Source organism: Colossoma macropomum, unplaced genomic scaffold, assembly GCF_904425465.1.
Source record: "Colossoma macropomum unplaced genomic scaffold, Colossoma_macropomum, whole genome shotgun sequence".
In the NCBI taxonomy this organism is placed as follows: Eukaryota; Metazoa; Chordata; class Actinopteri; order Characiformes; family Serrasalmidae; genus Colossoma; species Colossoma macropomum.
In genome coordinates this window covers 20694124-20721385 of record NW_023494794.1, presented here as the reverse complement: position 1 = coordinate 20721385, position 27262 = coordinate 20694124, and the positions used below count along the sequence as shown (strand labels likewise).

Here is a 27262-nt window from a genome sequence, read left to right as displayed (position 1 = left end):
GCAATAAGAAACTGACTCACTGAGCGTCTGACTAATCAGAAAGTGAGAGTGAGTGACCTTCAAACGAATGACAGAAGTTTGGCACTGTGTGAACTCTTGGCAGGAACTAGGAAACAGTGTTGGGGGGAGAATGGGGTCAAACCCAGGAAAAAAAAACAGTTATAAAGTTAAAAGGGAAGGGTGCAGGTTCTGAGGCGTCCTGGGACGAGCTGGAGTAGGAGCTGGAAGAGGTGTGATGAATTTACCTGTGCCACCCCTGTGACTGTAAGAGCCACACCCTCGGCTGTCTCAACATCCTCACACTTGGGCTGCAGGGTCATAATCTCTAGGGTTATCCTGTTGGGAGACGCAAAGAAAGGGAAGAACAAAACGAAAAAAAGTTTGGCTATGGTCTAAGGGAAGGAATGGAGGGGACAGAAGGAAGGAAAGAAAAGAAGGCAGATAAAAGAACACAAAAATAACACAAATATGGAAAACAACACAAATCTGGCGGCATAGATTTTACAAAAAAACAACAAGAAAGCAGTCATTCACTCCAAACAGTTGATCCACTGTGCACTGACTGTAGACTTTGATGGAACGACTGGGTTAATATAAAGTGATTTAAATGCTTATATCACCAAATTAGGCAGTAAATTGTACAGGAATGCACCGATATTGAATTTCTGAGCCAATACTATAAGCGATAACACCGAAATTAAATGATAATTGTACTTTTTAACTTTAAAACAAGTTCACACTAATTCATCGACTTTAGAATAGGTTATAACTCTAAAGGTTGATCACTGAGCTAGTAATAGGACACTAAACTATCCAATATAATTATTGGCTATAATTTCAATACATTTTACCATTTATCAATTTATATTTTAGCTACTGACATATCAGGCAGCACTAATTTTATATTAAACATTTATGAGTAGAAAAAAAAATACATCCAATTGTTTAAGCCAAAAGACGTCTCTTTAGTCTAGTGAATGTGATCAATATCAATGAGAAATTTATTTTTTAAATCACACTATAATCCACTGAGTGTGAGACAAGTTAAAACTCAATGTATTTGGCATACACTAAATTAACTTTACATACAATAAAATTATGAGATGTAACTGCCAGCCATCATAAAAAAGTCCCATTTATCGATTAATATTAAACCGTTGATATATTGTGCAGCCCTTTATATTAAACCTTTGAAAACCAACTTGAAAAACTAATAGCCAATTGTTTTAACCAATTCACCCCAATAAATGTGTGTGATCAAGCAAAACTGACCACCAAAGCCGTTTAGCCAGTGCACAGGGAGTTCAGCACAAGTTCAGCATGAAAGTGCACCAAAAGCCAAAAGCAGGTTAGTGACGGCTGACTCTCTCTCCACTTCACTGCAGAAGAAGACAAACATATAAAACAGCACTCGTATGTGACCGCGTGTGTGTGTGTGTGTGTGTGTGTGTGTGTGTGTGTGTGTGTGTATAAATGCACAGACCAGGGACACACAGACCAGCACACACTCGAATCAGCGAACAGATCTCCAAATACGACCTCTGATGCTTTGACTTATTTTGCCTTCAACTACCCTATCTCTACCATCACTTAGTGCGGAGTCAGTTTGTCTGTTGTTTTTTGGTTTTTATTTTTGGCTAGCTTGGACTGGTTGCATTACCTGAGCCACCCCCGTCACATCCAGGGGGACGCCCTCCGAGGTCTCGATATTTTCACAGCGACACAGGATGGTCATTACTTCCAGAGAAAGTCTACACAGGCAGGCAGGCAGGCGGATAGGAAAGGAAGGAAGGAGGGGTAACAGGAGAGGCATGACAGCACAATATTATCAAAGAAATAAAATAATCATTTTAGGGTGGGGGAGCATAGGGGGTTAGGGGAGTAGGATTGCAACTGCTGTCCTATATCCATCATCATCGTGTATCTCCTGAAGCAAAAGATCAACAAATTTTAATCTGCGCTGAAAAATGTGCCATGAAAACTAAAGGTCCTGTATTACGACATTACATATCGCGGCGTTCGAGGCGAGGCTCTTGATTTAATACGCATGGGCATCACACAATACATTCAACTGACTGGAAGTAAATAAAACACTAATTTTAATACTGCTTATATTGTACACTAAAAACATTGAACAAGCAAGCCCAAAACCCCACTTTACCTCAAAATCTAATCTTGGACTGTTGGGTTGGGGGGCTGCAGGGGGAGGGGTGAGCACACTCCTTGTACCTCCTCATACCTAGTACCCTTGAGGGTATTTTAGCTCCCGGCTAGAGTGTTAGCCTGGGGCTAAAGTATTAGCTCAATGCACCCCTAATGAAAACCTAATCCAATATCTCTTAATAAGTCTGGTTGATGCCTCAATGTTAACAAGACTACTTGCAATTAACCAAGCTTGGCTTGAGAGTAAGGCTCAATCAATATGGACATTTTGACACTGATGCCAATTTTAGGGAGCCAAACATTTTTAGCCAGTATAATTTATGTGGTTAAAAATAAAAATGTTTAGTTAATCTGGTTTTATCACCTACACAAAGGTTGGTGTTTGGTTGGTGTTTGATAATGATGATACTTGATAATGTCAGCTTGCACATCTTTAAAACAACAATTAATATATTATTGTAGGTGATATTTATCGCACACCACTAGTTCAGACTACTGAACATGGCTTAATTACGACTGGGTTTATCGTTCAAATCATAAACTAATCAACAAGTTCATTCATTGAGAATGTGCATTTTAATCAATTAGCATTTTTAACCATGTAATCCATTTTAATCAAGTGATCCTGACAGCCCTAATACTGAACATAATCAATGCATAATCTCTCTTTAACCACACTGGTTAAAACAGCAGATGTCTCCATAACACACACAGTCATACACACCTCCACACCATGACCAGCATCACAGCAATACAAGTACAGATCCACAAGAGACATGAAATTTTAAGGCACAGATACAACAACAGCTCCCTGTCACTCTGCAGCTCCCACATTAAAAAAAAAATCTACAAAAGTAGTTGAAGCATTGCTTAGTGGTGCTGAGCTGCACTCCACAGCTGGAACGCAGGTTTGAGTTGCAGCTTTGTCATGTGTCAATCACTGGCACAGATGGGCATCTCATGGTCACGCGGAAGAGCTGAGCGTTTTCTAATTATCCTCCATGCACAGGCGCTGAGGAGCTCGATAAGACTGGCTACACTCATATGTCAGTACAACATTCTTATGAATAAACACCCATAACTAAATCAGTAATACATAAGCAAAGTAAAAGTAAAAGTAAAAGAAAAAAAAATAAAATAAAATAAATAAATAAATAAATAAATAAAAATATATATATATATATATATTTATATATATATATATATATGTGTGTGTGTGTATATATGTGTGTATATATATATATATATATATATATACACACATACACACATTTTTTTTTAAGCAGGTATTACATTTGCTTTGCTTATGTATATTCGGAACTGGGGGTGCATGATATATTGGCAGCCTGTATACACACTTAAAAATGTTGGTTCTGCAAGGGTTCCTTACTAACAACAGAAGAACCCTTTTTGGTGCTTTAATCATGCAAAGGGTTCTTCGAGTGTTCATGGTTCTATGTAGAACCATTTTCTTTACTAAAAAAAACACTGAAGAACCATCATTGGTAAGTGTGTATTGTTTGCTGCTAAATGAGGACGTTTTTATCAGTCTGATATTGGAATTACGGCCTATAATTACAACCGATAACTTGGTGTTCTATTTTTAGCTTGCACACTCACTGATGCACATACTCCCACTAGTGTTTTCCATTCTTTACACCTCACTCAAATGGTGTAATACACCCCAACCGCCCCACCCACAGAAGACCAGAGTTTGATTCCTGGTGTATAATCGTTTAAAATTTCCATTTCAATGCCATACTCATATGTTCCATATATGTAAGGTTTGGAATCACTTGACAAATTAACCGTAGTTTGTAATGTTATACACAGTGATACCTTAGAGATTTAAATATAACAAACCAGACATCAAAATGCATTTTGATCAACAAGAATACTTTAATTGATAAGTAATACACGGTAATTTTCTGTTTACTGTCAAGTTATCTGTGAGACTTGATCATTACTTTTGAAAAATTAGGCATTCTGGATATTATTTTTATAAGTAAAGATGCACAGATCAAACATATTAGCATCATGTAATGCCTTTTTTCTGCAACAAATTTGGTTTATTTATTGAAAACATTGCTTCCAGACTTTTGAGCTTCAGTGCACAGCAATTAGTTCAGGAGGAAGTGAATCTGAACACCTGCAAATCAAATAAACTACCACGAGTGTTAGCAGATTTACTTGGTGCTTTTCTTAGATCAGTCACACTGTGTTTAGACACACTAGGATTGGATTAGAGGGCTTTCATAAAGAGCAATGCAATGTTTACTCATCATGAATCTTAGGTTATCAAAAATTACCCAGACTAAACTGGGAATCCCTAAGCAAGTGTGAAAGATCACTAAATATCAGTGTGTAGAGCACTAAATACTTGCTTCAGTCTCATGGTAACAGTATATCAGAGTATAGCCTAACCATGGTGACAGCACCACAATGAGTCTAAACTTGTGTAAGGTTACTGTTTAAGGAAAACTGGTTAATCATTATCATTCCCTACTAAAGGCAGCAGTTGCTCTCACACTGCTTGAGTGCCATTTCATGTCAAATAAAAGGGTCTTTAAGACCACACCACAGACTTACCTTTTATTATCTGTCACTTCTGCAGATATTTAGCTTGGAAAACATTTGAATATTAGAAAAAATATATCAGATGGCATAAATGCCTGCTTGAACTATGACTACCTCAAATATGAGTGATTATATGATTCATTTTAGCCACATTTTATTTGAGAACTGAATTTCTATTTGTCTTATTTGTTCTAATTTCTTCATAACCTAAGATTCACAATGAGTAAACACTGCATTGCTCTTCACGAAAGCTCTCTAATCCAAATGTATGTGTCAGTGTGACTGATCTAAGAAAAGCACCAAGCAAATCTGCTAACACTCGTGGTAGTTTATTTAGTTTGCAGGTGTTCAGATTCACATCCTCCCTTATTTTAACTGAACTAATTGCTATGCCATACAGTTAAAAAGTCTGAAAGTAATGCTGTCACTAAATAAACCAACTTGGTTGCTGAAAAAAATTATAAAAAGATTCTAATGTGTAAGCTACAAAGCTCTAAAATAAAACACAATTTTACAGAATGAAGAAAATAAAATACCCAGAACATCAAATTTTTCAAAATTAATGATCAAATCTTACAGCGGATAACTTGACAAGAATTTACAATAAACAGAGAATTACAGTGTATTATTTATCAATTAATGTATTCTTGTTTATCAAAATATCTTTTGATAATAACAGACCACAAACTTATTTTTTATTATCCATCACATCTGCAGATGTTTAGCTTGGAAAACGTTTAAATATTAGAAAAAATACATCAGATGGCACAAATCACTGCTTAAACTAAGACTACCTCAAGAGTGATTATGTCATTTATTTTTGCCGCATTTTATCTGAGAAATGAATTTCAATTTGTCTTCTTTGTTCTAATTTAACCCCAAAGTAAGTTTTCTCTCTTAAAAAAAAGGTGGTGCATTTATTTATAGCTTTACTTTGGGATAAAATAAGCTTCATATGGAATGCATTTATTACCTTCAATAATTCAACTTAAATTTGAACATGATCGCATGAACGCAGGGTGAACATTGTGCATTTTAATCGCTGCCATCCAGTGAGAGCAACAGTGGCTGCATGTCAGCTCCTCTGCATTTAAAGCATTCTCACTCTAAACTCTTAAACAGACTTCTTTATGTGAATACTTTTCCAGTGTTTTTCAGTGCAAAAAAAATTATGCGCCAGATAACGTGTGCGCCCATGTTTAGGTATAATTTTATGTTTAAAACTTTTAAAATCTTAACATGTTGTAAAACAGGACAGTTTTAAATGTGTTCAACCAACTAAAAACGTTATTGGTAAATTCTAATTTCCCTAAGTGCAGTGCCGAACTGTGAATATTAAAGCTGGCCTTCAGTTCAGATTTTGCCCCATAACAAAGACCCCTAGTGACCTTTGTGGTGCAATGCCAACATTAGAAGCCCTTTCACAGATATGGTTAGGCTGGTTCAGCCTTCCAAGTCAGGTGTTATGACTCCAGGAAAACTGAAAATGTGTTATTACAATAATGATGTTTATTTATTTGAAAATTAAAATTAGGCATAACTTTAAGCCCAAGGATAAAGGTTTGTATGGGTGTCCAAATACTAAGACTAGTTTATTCATATTTTCAGTAGCTAAACATGTTCAAATATACTTTTATAATGTGTTGTTGGGCCCATTGTTTGATTCTATTCAACATATTGGGTTCATTCTGCATTCTTGCAATTTTTTGAACAAAATTCAAATAAAGAAAATATATAATATAATGTAATCTTATTGTTGCACAGCTTACTGACACACTAGAGAAGCGTTTCTCAAAGTTTTTCCAGTCACGGCTCCATTTAAAAGGTATGCAAAATCTCAAGTCACCTCAGTCTAGAATGTATTAAAAAACATACACTCTGCATCCCTTGGCTGCCAACACACACACAATAGGTTTTTATTTGTGTGTGTGTGTGTGTTGTTCAATGTGACTTACTATCAATGGGAAACCTGAGCCTGGACTGATGAACACAACCTCCCTATTCTGCCAGGGATGGATGAGAGGCAGACACGGAGCTCCTGCTCCACAGCCCTCAGCTGCTCTCTGTAGTGACTCTTGATGTACGTTATAATTGAAACCACTGCTTGGTTTGGCACATAGGGAAAGGGCATAATGCATCCCCAGTAAAGATTAAACCAGACGAGAAGTAGCTGTCGTCATACTGTCTTTGCTTTGTCTTGCTGTTGGCCTCTATTCTCACTGCTGAGCTACCACTAGATGATGAAGTTGCTGGCTCAGATTCAGAGCTATCTGATTCTGAAGTTTGTGTGCCTCACTCAACATTCTCGTAATGCATCGCATAATAGTGAAAAAAGGAACACAAGAGTAGGCTATTACATCAGCCTTTACGGTCATATGCTGACCACGGGGGACATGGGGAAAGGGACATGTGAGACAAAATTTAATGATGGTAAGTTGTGTAACTATTGTTTGGAATTTTAATTCATTTTTTTATGACAGCAACATCAGAATATTTTTCGACAGCACCCCTGGCGAAGAAAGACGGCACCACGGTTGAAAACGACTGCATTAGAGCAGGAGGATTGCTGAAGTGAGGTGCTGATTGGTGCAAACTTGTGTTCAAACAATGCAACTGCATAACATAATTAACACAAACGCACACTGTCACAGTCCTGCACTGCGATATCACAAAGTCACAACCTACTGTTAAACCACTACTGAACAGATTCTTGCAGATGCTGAAATGCACATCATATCTTTTTAATAACAACAAGCTTTATTTGCCAATGACCCACATATGTAAATCTAAAAATCTCAAATAAAGGTTGGCTATTAAAACAACTCTCAAACAGCCCCATTACATCTCCTCTTATTAGCGACTCTGCGAGTTGGGTGGTCTCAAAATCTCTTCTGACACAGGAAATGGCCCATTTATCCACTAACGTCCATGGAGATATAAAGGCCCTATCAGGGTCAAGCAATGTCAATGGCGTATGTAATGGAGGACATGTCCCAAAGGCTTATAATTTTTTATTTTTTGCTTGTAATTTTTGCTCACATAAGCACAGGTGCATCTAAATGTGCTTTGCCCCAAAAACAAATAAATAAAACAAATGAATAAAAATAATTGGGTGAAAATGACTCATTTAGAGAGGCAGGACCAAGAGTGCTTCATGGCTGACGAGGTTGAGGTGCTTCTGCATGAGTAAGTATTTGTATGTAAATGTAAAATGTAATGTAACTATTTCAAACTACAAACTGCTGTAAGACTGCTGGTAGCTCAATTATTAGGGATGCCAGCTTTCAAATCCATGCACTGCTACACAGCATCACAACTATAAACTATGATAAGGCCATTATTCCACAAGCCATAGAAATCCTGCACATCTCCAGAGCCTAATGCTGACAGAATCACCAAACAGTGCTGAGTTTAGACAGACTGCTTGGGGTTCACATCACAGTTCTTACTGATACTTCACTGAACTCTCATTTCATCAGGCCACTTGATCTGTGGCATGAATGACTCAAACGCACACCAAGAGCTCATGAAGACTCCCATGAGTGCTGCATGTGACTTTCTATAAAAGAGAGCTTTGCTGTTATGCAAACAGACATAATGTGTATTTAAAATACATGTTGTTTTTAGTATTTTCAATTCATTACCTTCCAGTGTGAACCGTACCAAAGATTGATCCATGTTAAACAAATTAGTTCTTTAGAGCAGTGGTCTATAAGAAAACAAACGTGGGAATTTCTCTCTCACGGCCACCAAATCTGGTTAAAAATGTATTTTTTTTATTATTAATTTACATTTTCAAAAGAATTAACTCAGTAAATACTGAGTTAATATTTCAAATGATAACTAAGGAATCAATATCAGCCAATATTTAAGGGTTTCAATACTGTATGTGTACTGGAAAAGAAAAAGTGGTATGATGTCCTCTAGTTGAAAATTCAGCATTAGCTAATTAACAGATGCTAAGGTAGCCTAGCTGGCTTTAACAGATGTTAAATAAAAGCAACATTTCGTTAGGCCTGCTACAGCGGAGACGTTTTATTTCGTATCATGACGTTTTTCTCAGAAACAGATCATGTATGTATATAAACAACATCAGCGTAGGCAATTCTTACGTTTAACGTGGAAGACCAATACAAACACTTAATGTGATGTTAGATAAAACTTACAGATGTGATAAAACTACAAAGATCAATATTAGCACTCCTTAACATCAAATAAACATGCATTTAAACAAAGCTGAGGCTGTACTTGTTGTAAGAATACGAAAATTAAGCATCAAGGACTGTAAGGAAAGCCCCAGCAACCTGAAATAAATGCGCATTAGCGCTGTAGCCTTGTAAACCACGAAGCAATGCGAAGCAAGTCACTAAGCAACAGCTCCAACGCTGGTGGAATGGAGATGACGTAAGTTTCACTTACTTTGTGTTCTTTTTTTTGCATCACATTTTCTTTTTAAGGAATTTGTGTCCCTATCTGGCTCGGAGTAAAATTCACTCATGCCACCATAAACGTTCCTTCTGCTGTTGTTGCTGAAACGATCTAATATCGTGCAGACCACTGCTCTAAAGCCTCGTCTTTTATATCCGCTACAGCAATGAGCCAAGCACAGGCTCTCTCTCCTCTACTCCATCTTGACTAATTACATCAGTGTGACACTAACAGCAGCCACTAAGCAGATTGCTTCTCTCAGGCAGGGAGACCGGGGAAGGAAGGGGCTTTCAGCCCCACCCAAAACAGAGGCCTCAGTAGCTCAGCACAACCAGGAACAAGCTCAGCTTTCCATGCTCTCCACTCTGCTGAGGCACCACAACCACACAGCAAAAGTTCTACACAAAACCAGAGACTAAATCCTTCACACTGCAGTGAAGTTTTTTTGTTATCTATCAATACAAGGGATGCCCAGATTCAATCCATGCAGATTTTAATGGATCAGATATCATCAAATTCCTATCTTATGTTTCTTGGTTTTTGCATTCTACTTCCAGTCGTAGAGGTGCTGTAAATGAGCGCTATCCACAAACTGAAGCAGTGAGGTGCATTTTCAGAAGTAAACAAAGTGATCTCAATGTCTGCACTATAAAACTAATTTACAGTCGAATATAAAACCTGTACTATCAGCAGTGATACTGTTTCAACTGTGTTTGAGCCACATTTCGCCTGGAATGTAAAATGTAAGCCAGAAATTTTCTGCCACTTGCTGTGAATGCCATGCAATCAGAAGGATGTATGGATTTTTCCACTCATGACTCACAACCAGTTGAAAACAAAACTATGCTGGAAATTTTCTAATTTACTGGCTCCATCACTCTGCTTCCGGTTTAAGACCGCCATTAGCAGAAACAGCTAATTATTTTTACTTATTTCCGACAGTAAGCTCAGAGTGTATACCATGTGTGCATATCAAAAATGTAACTTTCAAAGTCATTTTAAAAGTTTTTAAAACTTTTTAAAGTGATTAACTCCAAAATGTTCAAGAAAGAGGTAGCCAAATCACCACATTACATTATGCACATATTAAAAATTTATTCTACCAAATTATGCGACTGTATTATCTATGAAAACAAAAAATGAAAGTACTCTGATTTTGGTGGGGTACAAAAAAACCTGGATTGAGACATCTCTAATCAATACAGATGAAAAAGATCACCCAGCACTGTCTGCCATATGGAATTCCACGAATGCATATGATGCTTCTCAGTCATTCAAGCCACCTTCCGCCTCACTGTTAACCTTCAACACATTCCATTCTGCTGTTTTTTTAGCACAGTGAACCACAAAGATCTCTTTCACCGAGCGGTAAGCCTAGGATCCCAGCGAACGCGCATGAGAGAGAGAGACAAGGGTGAGTCAAACATACAGCAAGCCAGGTTAGCAAGGCACAAAGAGGAAGACATTTAGCAGGCATTTAGAGAAACTTCAGAAAAGTGGAAATATTTCAGATTCAGCGGTCGTGTATAGGAACATTTCAATAAATCATAACAGTCATGAAAGCATGTTCTATCTGTGATACATATAAAATACAGAAGATATGCAGAAAATCATTTAAGGATTGGCTGTTGACAGCAAAAAAAGATACTCTCCTAGTTAGAGAGATAACCTGATTCCTGCTATATATTATTGATTCACCCCCTTTATGCAGATGCTTGTTGTACTATGGTAGTGTCTCATACACAGATTAGGCCTGCATCCATGTTTATTAAACTTATCAAAGTAAAAAATCTGATCTGGAATCAGTTTATGCATTTCACACAAAACAATTAACACTATCACTCCAAAACACTTTATGAATATGGGCCCTGGGCATGGACTACCATTATCATTGATTAAAACCTATTTAGCAGCCATATCTGGTCTAGCTAGGACTAGCTTAAGGCTACAGCTGGAAGGCCAGTCCAAGTAAAGCTACAGTCACACTACACTAGAAAATGGTGGTTAACATGTGATAAACAAGCTGGGTAACTTGAAAACCATAAACAGAAATAAACACAACAGTAAAGATTAAAGAAATAAAGATTAGTGGTGTACAATTTGAGTCCAGCATAAATCGCAAATTTCTGGCAATTTAATATTTTTATTTTGGCCAATGTGTTGAAATTTTATGACAAAAAGTACGTGGGTACGAGCACTCACACTGTGTTTGAATGCTGCTGCTCCACCAAACCCAAAATGTCCCACCGTAATTATTCAGGACTCATTGTGCCAGATATACTGTTGTCTCTTACTTTCGATGTAGCAATTATGTTGTTTGCCTTGTGACTGGCTGTTAGGATATGCAGAAAAAATCATGTGTAGACTGAGTGTTTCCTTCATTTCGCGTCTTCAGTGCTGCTGTATGAAGTACCATCCCTTCAGCCAAAGCAACTGTGCTCTCGGTCAACGACATGAATTTGAGCATCAAAGCTCAACAAAGTTGAACCTTAAATGAAACTTCAAACACAATTATATTATTATACTATTTTCACTTGCGAAAAGGTACTGATAGAATCTAGTGTGACTGGGCTTTAAACCGAGGCTGAACTCCATCAGACCTTGCGGCAATATTAATAGTGTTTGTTTTTCCACACTTTGGTGAGTGTGTGTGGGAAGAGCAGCGAGCCGATGTGCTGATGAAGTGTGTGTATACACTATCTGTGGGGGTCTGGACTGGCTCCAGCTCTCAAACTCTTAACACTCCATCAACTGAGGGCTGGGTATCGCTCTAAATGTTCTGATATTGGTGCCAATAGCAATTCCTTGACTTCAATACTGATTCCTGAACTTTTACTGACACTTTATTAAATAAATTACATGATATGTATTCTTTGTATAAATGTTGTAAATGTTTTTAAGCTTTTTTTGCCAACTACAAAAATATCTATCACAAAAGTTTCGGTCACAGTGTTGTACCCAGCAGTCTCGGATTCTGACTCCTTGTATTTGGTATTTGTCATTTCATGAACAGGTTACTAATCACCAATCACCACTCTAGATTTTGGAATAAGCATTCTTATTGGTTTACTGGCTCTGAAAAGACGGAATACTTCAGTATTTAAGTTTGGTATTGAATGATATGGACGTTTTGGTATTCTGTTTATTTACTGAGTAAATAATTAGGTCAGCATAATTAAAAAAAAAAAAAATTTAATACCCAGCATTACTAGCTTCTGCTCACTGCTGATCACACTAACTTCTCCTGCTACTCAACTACTGCTTCAATGATGAGGGAAAAAAAGCTTCCTGGCTGCTTTGTATGGTCTAACCGTGTGTAGCCAGACACTTCCTAACATTTACTAGGGGTTTGTCAATATTTGCTGACTAAAAAATGGATGCAGGGATAATGCGGATGAATGCATAATAATAATAATAATAATAATAATAATAATAATAGCAGCATGATGCAACTGAACAACATAGCATAAAACAAAACAAAATAAAAAGGTACTGTGCAAAAAGCATGGCTCTATGGGTTTAAAGCTCAACTTTACCCAAGAGTTTAAGATTTAAAAATGACAGCACATAGATAAGGGTGACAAACTGCACTTTTAACAAAAGGTTCTTACTTTTGTATATCGGTCAGAAGCCACCACGCCCAGGCCCATCCTCCCACTGTGTAGGTCTTCTGGTCGGACCCACAGCAGCCACCTACAGAACACATCAGTGACACAATGTAAACATAATCAACAGTCTTCTGCTAATCTATCCTCCTTATCAGTTTAATCATTTCAAAGCACATTTCTACTGCTTTCACTACTGATTATATTAGTAATCAAGCAATCTACTGATTAATCTACTGATTAATCTACTGCAATTCAATACTTTTTTGGAAAAAAGATAAACAATTAAGCCCTTAAGGAACTTCATTATTATGCAAATAAATGTCCATCAACCTCTGTTTAATACCATACAGATCAGTACAATCATTAGAAATTTGCATATAACACAAATTGCCAATGACTGCTGATTTATCAATACAACAAATGTGAAATTTTACAGTTATAGGGGATATAAAAAAACTACTTGTCAATTCAAGCTTGGTCATTAGCACACAGAAAATAAGCTGTTCTTCACAGAGGAATAAATGACAAGGTAAAACGTATCACATAAAGACAGAAATAAGATTTCATTTTGTTTTAAACACTTCACAGCTATCAAGGACACCACAGATCTTCTTCATGCCCTCAAAAGCACCAATTTACTCCATGTGAAAGGTGCACAAATAGTAAAAAAACAATGCATAAACAAATTTTACGTGGCAGTCCAAGCACTATTATGGAGGTAGTTTGATTCTACAAAAACTCTGCAGTGCTATTCAAATGGTTTCTCCCTTAACCATCAAACAAAAATAAATAAACTAGCTGGTGTGGTCAATAACATTATTTTCAAATCTGAAATTAACACAGAATAATGAATGTCAGACACGCAGTATCTTAAAACATGAACACAGACTTGAAACAGCAATGAACACGCATGTGATGTTCAAAAATATGCATCCAGATGAAAACACAGAAAAAAAAGACTTTTAAAAATGTTTACCCTGTAGAAGATTTTCTAGAAACCTAAAATAAAAGTCTTTACATGAGTGGGAGACCAAAGCACAGAGAAAAAGGGTTTCAAAAAACATCTGTGAGGGCGAGCAGGTCTGTGTGCATTAGCGTACAAACACTCTGACAACGGAAAAGTATACTTTAGTGCAGTTTAGATGAAAACGCAGGTCATTCCTTTAGTCAATTGTGTTTATAATGCTAAAATAAATAGGAAGCTATCTAAAAAGCAGACAACAACATTCTGTTTTTAACTTTTGACCACAGTTTCACTGAGGTTTCAGATGTTACTCACTATGCCATTTTCTGCCATGAATCAGTTTTCCTCTAGATGCTCCCCCATGACAGTTGAGCTTCTGTGCCAGGTGAGCTTAGTTTTTTTTACACAATTTACAGAAACCTGTCTTTCTCAGATGATGTTAAAGTGAGGTGTTCCCATTATTTTGACTATGTGAGTCGTGCATAACCCTGCACTGTAGTCTCTGCCACTGGTATTTTCCCTCTTTCCGTCAGTTGATGTAAATGAGAAGTACAGACCAACTAAAGCAAACTAAATACTAACAAGATTCTTTGCCAACAGGGTTGCAATGATACCAATTCCGTACCTTAAACATTTAAGCACTTGTATGCAGTATCGGTAATGGTGTTGGGGATTCTGATAGCTATGACCAATACTACGAAGCAATTTCTGATGCACGTGTGCTAGTAGACAAAGACGAAACACATCGGTAGTATGGGTTGACAAGCAGCACTGAAAATGCTCATGGCAAAAAATCTGTAATGCCAGTATTTCGTGGAAAGTAGGGCTGGGCAATTAATCAAAAAGTAATCAAAACCGACATTCAGAACCTCTAACCAACGTAATCTTGCCCATGTCGGTTATTTAGATTTTTTTTTATTCTGTAAATCCTTTCCCCACTCTGTGTGTTCATGCACTGACCCCTTAAAAACTTACTACCACGTGTATAGTCACGGGACTCCACCATGTCCACTCTAAGCTAAGGCTATGTTCATACAACAGGTAAAAGTGGCCCAAATCTGGTTTCCTCACCAAATCTGATTTTTTTGTTTGGCTGTTCACAGTATCTTTTAAATGTGACCTATTTGCGACATCAGTCTGAACAGATCAGCTCCTAAACTGACCCACATGTGCAAAAGAACAACGTGTCACGTTGCTCATCCGGAGGTAAAGAATCCTGACTATGAATGAACACCAGTTACTCCCAGAGCTTTCAGTTTCATCTTCGCCAGCGTCACAGGAGCGATCGTGAAGCTTCACTGACTGACAGCTGGGCTCATCACCCAGAATGTGTTCGAGCTTGCTGTAAAAAGGGCGTGGTCACTTCTTTGGTTTGCGTCCTCGGATTCTTTAAACTTTGCTTTCAGACTTAGCCCAGTTGGAATTCTTCCTAAGCTATTGGTTTGACTGATAGGTCACAAATACACCCAATAATCTCCTTGCAGACTGATGGGAGCCATCCCTCGACGAGTCAGAAACTCTACGACCACCTCTTTCAATTGGTATGTGATTGGTTCCTAGGCACCTCACGGTTGTAAAAATATGGCGTTTTGAAATCGGATGAATATTTTTGAATCACCCTGTATATTACACACACACACACACACATACATATATATATACATACATACATACACACACACACGTATGTATCTTTATTGCCAACAGAATTGGGCAATGTGATGATATTTTATCGTTAACATGATAAATTACAACACAATATGCTTCTCTGAGCATATGGTGGACATCACCAGTACTGACTAAATACATGGTTCATTCCAAAGTAAGCATAATAAGGCCTGTTTAACTGAATTTAGTACAGTGCAGTTTGAAAAACACTGAATAAAAAACACTGTGGGTGTAAATTTATTATCATTACAGTTTTATTTGTGGAACTACAGGTTCTATTTTGTCTGTTCCAATTTATTATATATTTTAGAATAACTACTTATTGTGATGCACATCGTGTATCGTGAAAATGTCTTGAAGTACTGTGATTTAACATTTTTGCCATATCGCCCACCCCTGTCAACGTTATTAACAAAAAACAAGTGAGGAAATAGGCTAATGGGGATTAATCTGTGTATACAATGCCTATATTGACAACTAAAAACATTTCCAAGCTCAGCAAAGTCACAAGCAATTAAACCACTTTCAAGCCCCCTGCAAACTTTCCCCACCCACTACCACTTGTTCTTCTAATTTCAGAACCACATCGGCATGTGAAAGTAGGTCTCCCCAGAGCTCGTCTCACCGCTGCAGAACCACAATGTTTGGAACACCACAAGTTTCATGTGCAAAGAAAAGCAGCTTACAGGCCACACATTAACCTTTAGTGCCAGTGAAGAGCACTGAAGTTGCGCTCTTGCCACAAATGTTTATTTCTCCAAAACGACAAATGCAGGTAGGCTGGGCGCAGTGATGATGTTACTCCAGCGCAAAACTACAAAAACCTCACATACTAAACATGTCGTGGCTTGGATTTGGCGGAAGCGGGAAGTTGGGAAAATTGGACATTTTGCCAAACCATTCTTTTAACTGTGGTGTTTTACTTCAGTGACAAACTCCACAGACATGCCCAGTATTTATCAGGCTATATGATCATCTGTGACTTAACACCCACAGAGCGTTCAGTGAATACCTGAGATCAGGTCATGCCAAACAATACAGTTTACAGTGATTCTGTACATGCACTCATGTGATCACTGCTGCGACTCACTTTCATGCTGACATCAGATTCCAAGCAGTACAAACCCTCCTCACAACCACATCCTTATTTGTTAGGCTGTAGAAAAACAACATTGTTCTGCTCTTCACCTGCAGGTTAGAGAAATTAACGTTAGTAGAATTTCCCCTTTTTGCTGAGCTGAGACCTGTTTTGACTAGGGATGCAAACTGGAATCAGCAGCTTCATATATATTCTACATACTGACTGGGAAGTAGGCCTGAGCGATATCTAGAAATAACTACTACAATATTGTCTAGTCATCACAATTAGCGAAAAATCGTCTGTGGCAGCTTTGATTTGCTTTCTGTTCTATTTTAGTCTTCATGCTTTTTTTTTTTTAAATATTAATTGTTTTAATGAAAATCTCAAGCTTCTTCTGCCGCAGATATCTGCGCTCCCTGCTGGAAAAACTTCAGCTTGCAAGCGATTTCCAAAGCTACGTCCACGTGCTTTCCACATTGAAAAAAGGCGTTTCTCGTCATTAGAGGAGTGTTTTTATAATTCAGCTAACCAGGGGTGGGAAAGAGAGACGAAGAGTACGGAGGAGACAGAAAACGGTTGGTGGGGGTCCTCAGGGGCAACCTGGCTCTCCCTTTCTTCTGCACAGCAAAGCAATGTTGCCTACTTATTATTGCTGTAATAGACTATTGTATTTTATGTACAAAGATGTTGAATGTGTGTGTGTATATGTGTATACATATATCTTACTAATTTATTTACTTTGTATACTGCCTGTCTGTCATTATTACTATTATTATTATTATTATTATTACTACTATTATTACTACACCTCCTTTTTTTTTTGTTTGGATTGTCTCGTCTCACTTTGTTATTTTGCCTTATGTACTGTCTGTCTGGTATGGGAATAATTTCTTTTTTTTCTTTAAAAAAAAATAAATAAATAAAATAAAAATAATAATAATTCAGCTAACCACCGGGACCATCGTCACGGTTCACTGGTTTTTATTGCAGCGAGTCACTTTGAGGTGACCTGAAGTTCCAAAGCACATCAGCATTCATTTTCGATTCCACTCATGTAAATTAATGGCAATCTGTGCAGTAAAGCTATCATAACAGTGCGTAGCAGAGAGAAATAACACAGGCAGTGTCTAAACAAACCTCTCTCTGTGAAACTGACAACTGGAGTTAACTTTATGCAAATAATGAGCGAAGCGATGTGGCAATTACCAATAGGAATTGAGCACTGACTGAGCAGCACAGTACACGCTTTATCTCCGCCACTGTGAAGCGGTACACTCCTTCTTTGGTTCCTAGATAAGCCTAGGTTCCTACTACAGGCAGAATAATGATGGCAGCGCTTTCGCCGCAAACAGACGATAATCGCAAAGACCAAATACTGTTTGCTCACTAACTGACTGCACAGATGCAGTGATTAAATAAAAATAAGCACACAGGCGATGTCTCACCGGGATTTCATTTCTACTGTGAATGCATCTGATTTGTGCTTGGTGTCAGTGAAACCATGGCAACCAATAGTCCACCCGAGTTCAGAAATGCCCACAGGCAATGAGCGACCAGCGATTTGGGTGATAAGAGGCAAAAAAAACCACTGCTGGTGCGAACGCAGGGTAAGTCTCTCTCAGTTCTTTTACCAAAATGGCGATTACCACATTTTACACATCGCTTTTGGGTTACTTCTCCATCATCGACGACAGCCGACTCACCCTATCGCCCAGGCCTACTGGGAAGTGAATGGTACAGTGTTTACATCAAACACTTACTTTTTAAAAACTCAATTTTCATCATATGAGCCCTTTAACATAGGCGTTCCATCCCATTATGCTCTTATTTGTTGGTTTTTGACTACATTTTTTTACCATGATAGTGATGATTATCATGACACTGAATCAGTATCAGTAACGACACTAGCCTAAACAGATGGAATATGAGTCAGATTGGACTGATCTACATTCCATATTGTTTCTTGTCTCAGTCGTTTTTACAGTGCAATTAAATTTAACAGTGCAATTTTAAAAACTTTCTAAAATTAATCAATTTCAACATTTATACAATCCTAAGAAGAATGTTGGTGTATGATATGTTGGATTATGGTCCATTTATGTACTCAGCTACTATGAAACATGAGTGCCTGACAGGGGAACTGACAGATTTTACAAAACTTCTGTATATTCAAACGGTTGAGATGTAAACATCAGATAGTTATTCAGAGTGGTTCGATGTGAAACGCGTCATTCTAAAGAAACTTGCCAAGTCAGAACAGCAACGATACTAGTGATAAGAACCAGATGTCTGAAGGGATTAATCCCTCTAAAAGCTCCCTTATAGAGCTTTATTACATAAAATGGTTACAAGTGCACTGCCTAATGCTTGAGACATTGTTTTATAGTCCTGCTGTAAGCATAAACTGTTTTTTTTTTTATTCATTTCTAGTGGAGAGGTACTTGTAAGGGAAAACAGCTCGCAAAGAAAACATTTTTTTTAATAAAATAGTACAATTTGTACTGTGACCACCGGTTCCTATTGCACAGAAATCTAAACAGTTTCTCTACAATGCACCATTTCAACTTAATCCATTCTGAATGCATCTGAACAACTGAATTATGCAGAAATTTTAAAAGATAATAAAAATAACTGCCCTTTGACAGAGCACTGGTATCGGACTGATACTTGGCGATGGCCAATATCCTAAGTTCTGATTATCAGAATCAATATCAGAAGAGAAAAGGTTGGATCTAAGCAGCCTGAGGTGTACTCTTTCTGTTTGCTCCACATGCCTACATAGCATTATATAACATCTGGCATTAGTACTTCCAAACCATAAGGTATAATGTAAACATGCAGATCAACTGCCTCATTTGAAAGTACAGCTGGTCCGGAGCCAAAGGGGGGAGGGCACAGTGTGATTGAGGCTTGTCTTGTACACAGAGCCCTCTATAGTATTCGGCTTTCCACCCCATTTCACTTTAGCAATAGTGGCGGTGGTCTTCAAAAGACAAATGCGTCAAATGACCTTCAACCGCCATGCTTGTCGAGACCTGCTTTGCAACTTGGAGCTACATGAGATCCTGCACTGTGTTTAGCACATTATCATGATCATGATTAACCTGATTGAAACTGATTAGTTCAACCACTGTTACCAAACTGGCAAATTGGATCAGCTGGCAGTCTGCATGGTGATAAAACATATTATATATTCAACTATACTGTCTTACAGTAAGAAACAGAGCCTGGTGGACACACCCATTCATATGCATTCACTGCCATTCAAGTCATTTTGAAGGCTTCAATGTTTATCTTTTTCCAGTAAAGCATTTTGGACGTTTGAGAGGTTCTGCACAGTTTGTTACTGACCACTTTTGTACTGTCTTTTTTCTACTGTTTGGTAAATTTCTTTTTTATTGTTTGGCCTTTTATTAACCCAATATTCATTGCAATAATGGGCAGGTTACTTAATAGCTAACACGATGAGTTAGGCTACTTTTTCGAACATGAAAACTAAGATGTCTACAAAGTCAAGGACCTGATGACAAAGATTAATGGGATGGTCCTGCTTTCAGTAAATTCAGCCTTGCCTGCTTAAACATCTCGGTGGCTGAGCTTCACTCACTTTGAAGTCTCAGCGCTTGGCTATTTCAGGATGCCATGTGACCACACATATGTATATATATAAATGCTCTGCAGCGCGAGAAAACTCAATTACACGTGCTGCTGTTCCAGACAGAGGGAGGGGCCAGGTCCATTACTACAATCACAATGGCATATATGTAACCTACAACTCAACTGACGAAAGAAAACAAACACTGAAGACTGAAAGAAGGAAGGAAAAAAACAATTGAACATGCTGACATACTGCATACTGTACATGACAATGAATATTACCTCTTGCACATATTACCACAAGTAATTCAAATCTCTTTAACATCTTTTACATTATTACACTCTTTTCATTTATAATAAATATATACAGTACAAATGATTAAATTTTTATGTAAAATTATTAGGCAGCCATTAAAATGTATATAAAACTACAGTAAAGTGTGTTTTTGCCAGTAAAAATACTAAATAGCTTTAAAATACATAAAAATAAACAAATAAAGAAAAAAGATATTTCTGTTTTTAAGAGATATTAATATGTTGCTTAAAAGATTACAGCTAGAATAACAGATTTAGTTGTATTTTTAATTAAGTACAGTATATTATTTATCATTTAATAAATGGTGCCTTTAATTAAACATCTTAACACACCTTCGAGCTTACAATATAAATAAATACAATCTAAAATTCATTTTAGCTTACAGAATTTCAGTCTACACTGTGTAAGCTAAAAAAAAAAAATTAATTCTCGTTACATCAAGCATGTAGTTTCAGCGTCGCTCCAAAAGAGTTCTGCTGTCGTCTCGGGGCAACACTGCTTGCTTATTTCTGGTACTGCGGTCTGTTTTTGCACTCAGTCTTTGCAGACTGAGAAATCCAAAAGAAATCAGTTTACATGAACTGAGAAACCTGATTACTGAGCTAAAATCCAGCTCTCTTTACGGGATTTCTAGACCTTCCTCCGATCTAAGAAATCAAGTAAGTATTTTCGATGACTGCAGAAATCCGATTATGCTTGGATTATTGAGTGCATGTAAACGCACTCCGTGAAAGCCTATTTTGCTGGCGAATTAACATGTTGGTACATCGTCCACCTGTAAGAAAACAATGACTCCTCATCAGCATCCTGCACTGTACTGGTCAGCTGTAGTTTTTGCTCATCAGCTCATCTGATAAAGGAGCCTGTTACTCATCCAACATGAAAACCTATCAATTTCCCTTGAATATTTTGTGCTACACCCATGTTTTCAAATGAAAAGAAAAAGATTAAGTCTGTTTTTTTCTTCTTCTTTTATGTTGTCAACTGACTATCCATTCATTAACCCTTATGGATACTCAAATACAAAACTAGACAGAATGCACACCCTTGATGTCTACATTGCTTTGTTTGTCTCAGATGAATAACAGCAAACAGAAATCTCAAAGTCTATTATTCTCACTTTGAGACGTTAAATGGACCAAAACAAGAATCTATTGCTGGAATGATGGTGTAAAAAGCTACTGTTATCTAAACTTTACACCTTATATCAAAATTTAAATTAATTACCAGTCCTGACACAACGTGATGTCAGCTGACAGACCCCGAAAAGACACATTTTAAACCTCACCAGATCTGATCAGTGACCAGGTTTTAGAACTGTAAAGGATTCAGTGTAAACACAGTAAGCTCTCAAAATGTATGAATGAATGTGAACCTCCTGACTGTGGTGTTTCTTGTGAAATGCTTCGGATGTATGACCAGGATCACTGACGTCTGTCATGTGACTGGATTCTGAAAGAAAGGAACTGAGTTCCCAGTACTGTCAGAAAACAATCGCGTGTTTCCAGTATCCTTTCAGTTTTGTGAAAGCCCTGAAGGTTACCTCAGAGAGAAACCAAAGCTATTCAGCTGAAAGGAAGAGAACTGAAATATTCATTGTACATATACATCCCAGGTTTGTTCTTCTGTTTTATATATGGGGTGTCTATGCTCATTCCGTGCCCATGATGAATGTATAACTACATCTATAAGTTCTATATCTGGATTTAGTTTACAAATGCCTTGGCAGCTGTGCATTTCTGTAAACTACAGTAACTGACTGACCTAAGTATAGGTTTCCTGTAAGCATCCTGTAGATACTCCTGTTGTATTAGTATCACTCTATTTTACTAGTGTTATTTTCTCATCACAAATTCTATGCTGACCATTTAATTAAGCCAGAACTGATCCAAGACGTATCCACAATCCTTCACATTTCATTTCTACTGGACCTCAAAGCTGAGCCAGTAGTTTCTTTTGACCCAAAACCCCCTGATGAACATGACGTTGGTCAATCCTGACCCAGGAGATAACTCTAATCATTTTACACAAATGGGCAGTGACCATTAACCGGCAGCCTAATCACTACATACATGAAGTAATGGACATTTTATACATTGCATATTTCTATCACCCTTACTAAAAAGATCCATAGTTACACTATGTTTCCTATAGTGCTGTATAATCCTTCAAGCCTACAGTATTTTAATCTAAGATGCCTTTTAGCTTACAGTATTTTAATCTACATTGTATAAGATACAATTAGTCTTGTGACTATATTCAATTTTATGAAGAAATATGATATTATATTCAATATTGTGATGTGCCAACAAGAAGCCAGAAACCCTTAGACATTCAAATGGACAGCAGATGGATTTTAGCACTTGGCAGGAGGATGTATAATGGGTTTCAAGCTGACATGAATCTCTCTGCTACAAGTGGGAGGTTAAAAATTACAGGCCTCTGTAAATTTAGGCAAATATTACTTAGGTGCTACTTGTGATTTGATGTCTTCGTGATTTTATTGCTGTAACTTTTTTAAAAAACATAATGATGTTTGGGTGGTGTAGGGCTTACAGTCTATTTTTTTCAGCCTTATGTTGTCCATGCATTATTTATGTGCAGTTGTATATTATGTTATATTCAGTTGTGTGGGTCGTTTGACGCCATTCACACTCAAATTCAAAAACTCCTTCCCATTTCATTTTTAGTGAACCTCAAAGCTGAGCCAGTAGTTTCTTTCAACCCAAAAGTCCCTGATCAGCATGAGGTTGGTCAACCCTGACCCAAGAGATAACTGTAATCATTTTACACAAATGGGCAGTGACCAGTAACCAGCAGCCTAATCACTACGTACATGAAGTCATGGAAAATTTATACACAGCATATTTCTATCAGCCTTACTACAAAGATCCATAGGTATCCTATATGGTATTTATAGTGCTGCATAATCATTTGATAATGGCCTAATTTCCATGTCATATAATATCCCTGTAGCTGTTTTATAGCAATCTTTAACAGGAGTATAGTATGCAGCAGTAAAGTATACACAGGCAAAATATAAACTTTCAAATAATAGATATGTAATTATGTGTGTGATTTTTGGTATAATTGATCAGTGTACAGATGTGATAGTGTTATCTACAGACTTCAAGGCAACATTTTTAGGTTTTTTGCTGACTTTTTAAGATATATGACAATAAACCTGAGAATACGTGGAGTATGTAAGTAAGACTATGTGATATGATTAGCTGATATGCAAATTGTATGTCTGTCTGAACGTGTCTGTGTCTCTGTCAGCAACACTGAAGACAAATTTCCCACAAGGCACAACACAATTCAGTTCAACAACACTCCCGACATTCTCCAGGGACGACTGTTCTCGTGATCCTGTTGCAAAACGGTTATTTTCAATATTTCGACACAAATTCAAACGCTCACTGCGAAAGTAACACTTATCTTGGCAAACGAGCCAAACGTGCTCACAGTCTTTCGTCCAAACCAACAGGTTCAGCTTCAGCTGTTGTTCGAATTTCCCCGTTCCACCTTAAATCTCATACGCCAGAACGTAACTGCAGCACCATTTAAAGTGGAACGGAAAAATCCGAACGAGAAGCTGACTTCAGCTCTACAGCTGAATGGATATTCCTCATTGCTGTGGACCTGAAGAGAGAAAAAATACCTCCAGAAACAGTATATTCAAAACTGAAACCATCATAATTCCCACAAAACCAAAGAAATGAGCAGTAATTCGCTGTTTGTAAACCGTCGTTTGGTGTAAATTCGCCACACGCTCCGCAGCCGCGGCGCCGTAAACAAGAGCAGTTAGCCAAAAGCCCAAAGCAGCTGCTACTACTGACGATACCTGAGACGACCAGCGCTTCGTTTGGTCCGACCGTGTAGCAGTTTCCCATTTTTATTATCGTCCCGACGCTTTCAGGGGAGATATCCACAGCTCTGTTCAAGCGGTCCTCCTTTAGAAACGCCTCAAAAAAGGCTACAACATAGAAAAATGGCGAGATAAACAGACCCTCCTCCACAGCCCCGCTGCGCTCAGCCACCGCACGCGCTTCACTTGGACCCGCCCATCAGCTCGCGTGACCTCAGCAAGCATAGCGGAAACACCGCCGCGTGCTGTCCGCAAGGGGGCGCACCGGGAATACTTTTCTGTCTTTCTTTCTTTCTGTCTTTCTTTTTAATAAAACGCAGTGCCAGCTCCCCTGTCCTCCCCACTCTAAACGTTACTGGATCGATAATTAGGGTCCAAGCACGTAGGCTACAGATAAATAAGAGGTGCCTTGTGATTCACTTCACTGATCGGAATAACTTTGTAATCACATGTTATGCCATAAATTGAACTCCTTCTCTGGTATTTTGAATTATTCGTTTAAAGACTACAGCTTATTATACCAAGGTCAAAAGGTCAATCTGAACAAAACTCGGTGAACATCTTTGACGAAGGTCCCTCATCAATTATCATAACATATGGAGACCTTTGGACCAATTCTTACCCACTTTCACTGAGCTCCTCTACGTCAAAAGGGCCCCATATGAGTGCATTGGGTCTCATTATGGCATGCATATCAAAGGCTTTGACATGGAGAAACAAAATACTTTGCAAACACAACTAAAACAGAAATGTTACCATTATTTGTGTATTTATGACTAAGTTGACAATATTTTGCATGTTCTACAAACCTTTGTAGGTCAGTACATAGAAATGTAAAAATATATTACGTTTGAAACCCCCCTGCTCATTGTTCATGGCAAATGAAGGCCTTTTGATGAACTCTGACTTCTTTTCAGCCTCTCTGTCTATAAGGCCCAAAACTGCATTAGGCCTTACTAGGCCTGTTTGGGTCAAAGTGCATGAGAGCTTCTTGTGCTTATGCGCTCTTGGACCCGCTCATTGCCACTTGCGACTATATTTCTGTTTTGTTATTGTTATGTTTTAATAGGTTATTGGACATTTCTGACTTTTACAGTATCAAACAAATCACACTGACTTCATTGTTGTAAAGCCAGAGCCTTAAATTCTAAATCTAAGTTCAGCCTTTTTTAGTTTTAACAGTCCCTGGCATTTTATTTATATATAAATGCTCAGCCACCGCACATATATATGTATACACACACACACACACACACACACACACACACACACACACACACACACACACACACACTAAATGGCCAAAAGTATGTGGACACCCTTGTAATTATTGAGTTCTGATGTTTCAGCAACAACCACCCACTGCTAAGAGGTGTATAAAATCCAGCACATATCCATGCAGTTAGCACAGAAAATCTAAAACCAAAGTCTGACAAAGAGTTATAGGAATTGAGCTAATTCATTTGGGAACTATGACAATAAATTCCTTTACAGAAAAACAAAAAATGAATAGAAATTTGGAAGATCAAAATCTTTACTTTTACAAGCCATTTCCAGTAACACCACATTACTCAATGAACTTCTTCTAGGGACGTCTCATGTACACACTTTATATTCATGGTGATGCTTAATTTTTTGGAACGTTGCTGTAGCTACATGGCTCAGATTTTTTAAAATTTGTGGATAATTAGTTTTGTGCATCCAGAACGAATGAAAAAAAAAAGGTTGGTGTGAAACGCTCCATTCTAGAGAAGCTGACTAAGTCAATTGTCCTGGCGGTCATGAGAACCAGATGCCTAAAGTGTTTAATTCTTCTTAAAGCTACATGATGGAAATGATATATTATTTGATATAAAATATTACTTGAAAAGGTTATGAATACGATGCCTAAAACGCTGTTTCACGATACGTGTGAGATAAGGTTTTATTCTAGAAAATACCCCCATTTTGCCATTATTTACATTACACATCTTTCCAATGCATTAATATTCAGCTATTAATTTTATTATGTATAGCCAGAGAGGATTCCTGAAATGAGAGCTGCCATGTCAAAATATTTCTGGAAATATGATTATATGGTTTTCATGAGAGGGAAGTGGGACTCATTCCCCATGTAAGCAGACTAGAGGACTTGAGCCCCATTGAAACCAGCAGAAATTATGCCGATATGTATTTCCCCCAACCTTAAGACCATAGCAAACTTTTGGCCAATTTTGTTACTTTTAGGGTCTTATAAAACCACTCCAAATTATTTTGTTTACATCATAACCACTTCATTATGCATAAAATTTGAAAAATTGGTGGAAGTCCCCTTTAACACCTATCTTTGAAATATCACAAAGTGAGTATTTGTATATAAGTATTAATCTAAATTGGCCAAGGAAAAAAGGTAAGGAGCATTTCTATTGGACAGAACTGACTTCACAGGGGAATCCTGTTTGTGGAATAGCTCTTTAACATTCTCATCAAAAATTCCAGTCACTGTAACAGTGTTTATGGTTTACTTAAGGCCTGGGAAAGGTGCAGAATATCATGATTAGCCAACAGAAGTTGATAAACACACATTCCCACCTCATGGACTGGGGTTAATGGTTTACTTTCTGGCAGATGCTTTGTAAAAATATTGTCTTAGGTAGAATCTGGATTTCTGATTGCATTTTTTAGGCCTGCATTTATTCAGACTTATAGGCTTGATGTGAGCGCTAGGGCTTGGCCATTACAGTTCTAGGGGAAAAAAATCTAAAGAACCTACAGAACATTTATATGTGGAAGTCCTTTAAACTTGCAAATCTCATTTACACAAATGATTCCTCAATTAAACGGTTCTTTAGGATACCAAAAGTGCTTTATCTATGGCCTTGCTCCAACAGGCCTTTTGGCACTTTTATTTTGAAGAGCTCATGTTTAGAATTTGATTTAAAGAGAGGTCCAAAGATTTTTCAAACTTTCTGCATAATCAAATGGTTGAAAAGCGAAGCCATTCAGAGTGGTT

General features: G+C 37.6%; 1 protein-coding gene across 2 annotated transcripts in view; it reads right to left on the bottom strand.

Annotated features, from left to right (window-relative positions):
• The window catches only part of LOC118814777 (flotillin-2a), a 44457-nt gene extending 20038 nt beyond the window's left edge, over positions 1 to 24419 (bottom strand). Inside the window, exons 1-3 of one of the 2 annotated variants that reach the window (XM_036580540.1) lie at positions 24247 to 24419; positions 12780 to 12861; positions 246 to 336 (exon numbers count right to left, since the gene is read on the bottom strand). In XM_036580540.1, the coding sequence (XP_036436433.1) occupies positions 246 to 336; positions 12780 to 12861; positions 24247 to 24295 (222 nt within the window). In that variant the 5' untranslated portion in view covers positions 24296 to 24419. Of the gene's footprint in view, positions 1 to 245; positions 337 to 1660; positions 1752 to 9159; positions 9374 to 12779; positions 12862 to 24246 lie in introns of those variants that run through there. The other variant, XM_036580541.1, reaches the window with a different exon arrangement.
• Positions 24420 to 27262: the final 2843 nt, after the last annotated feature.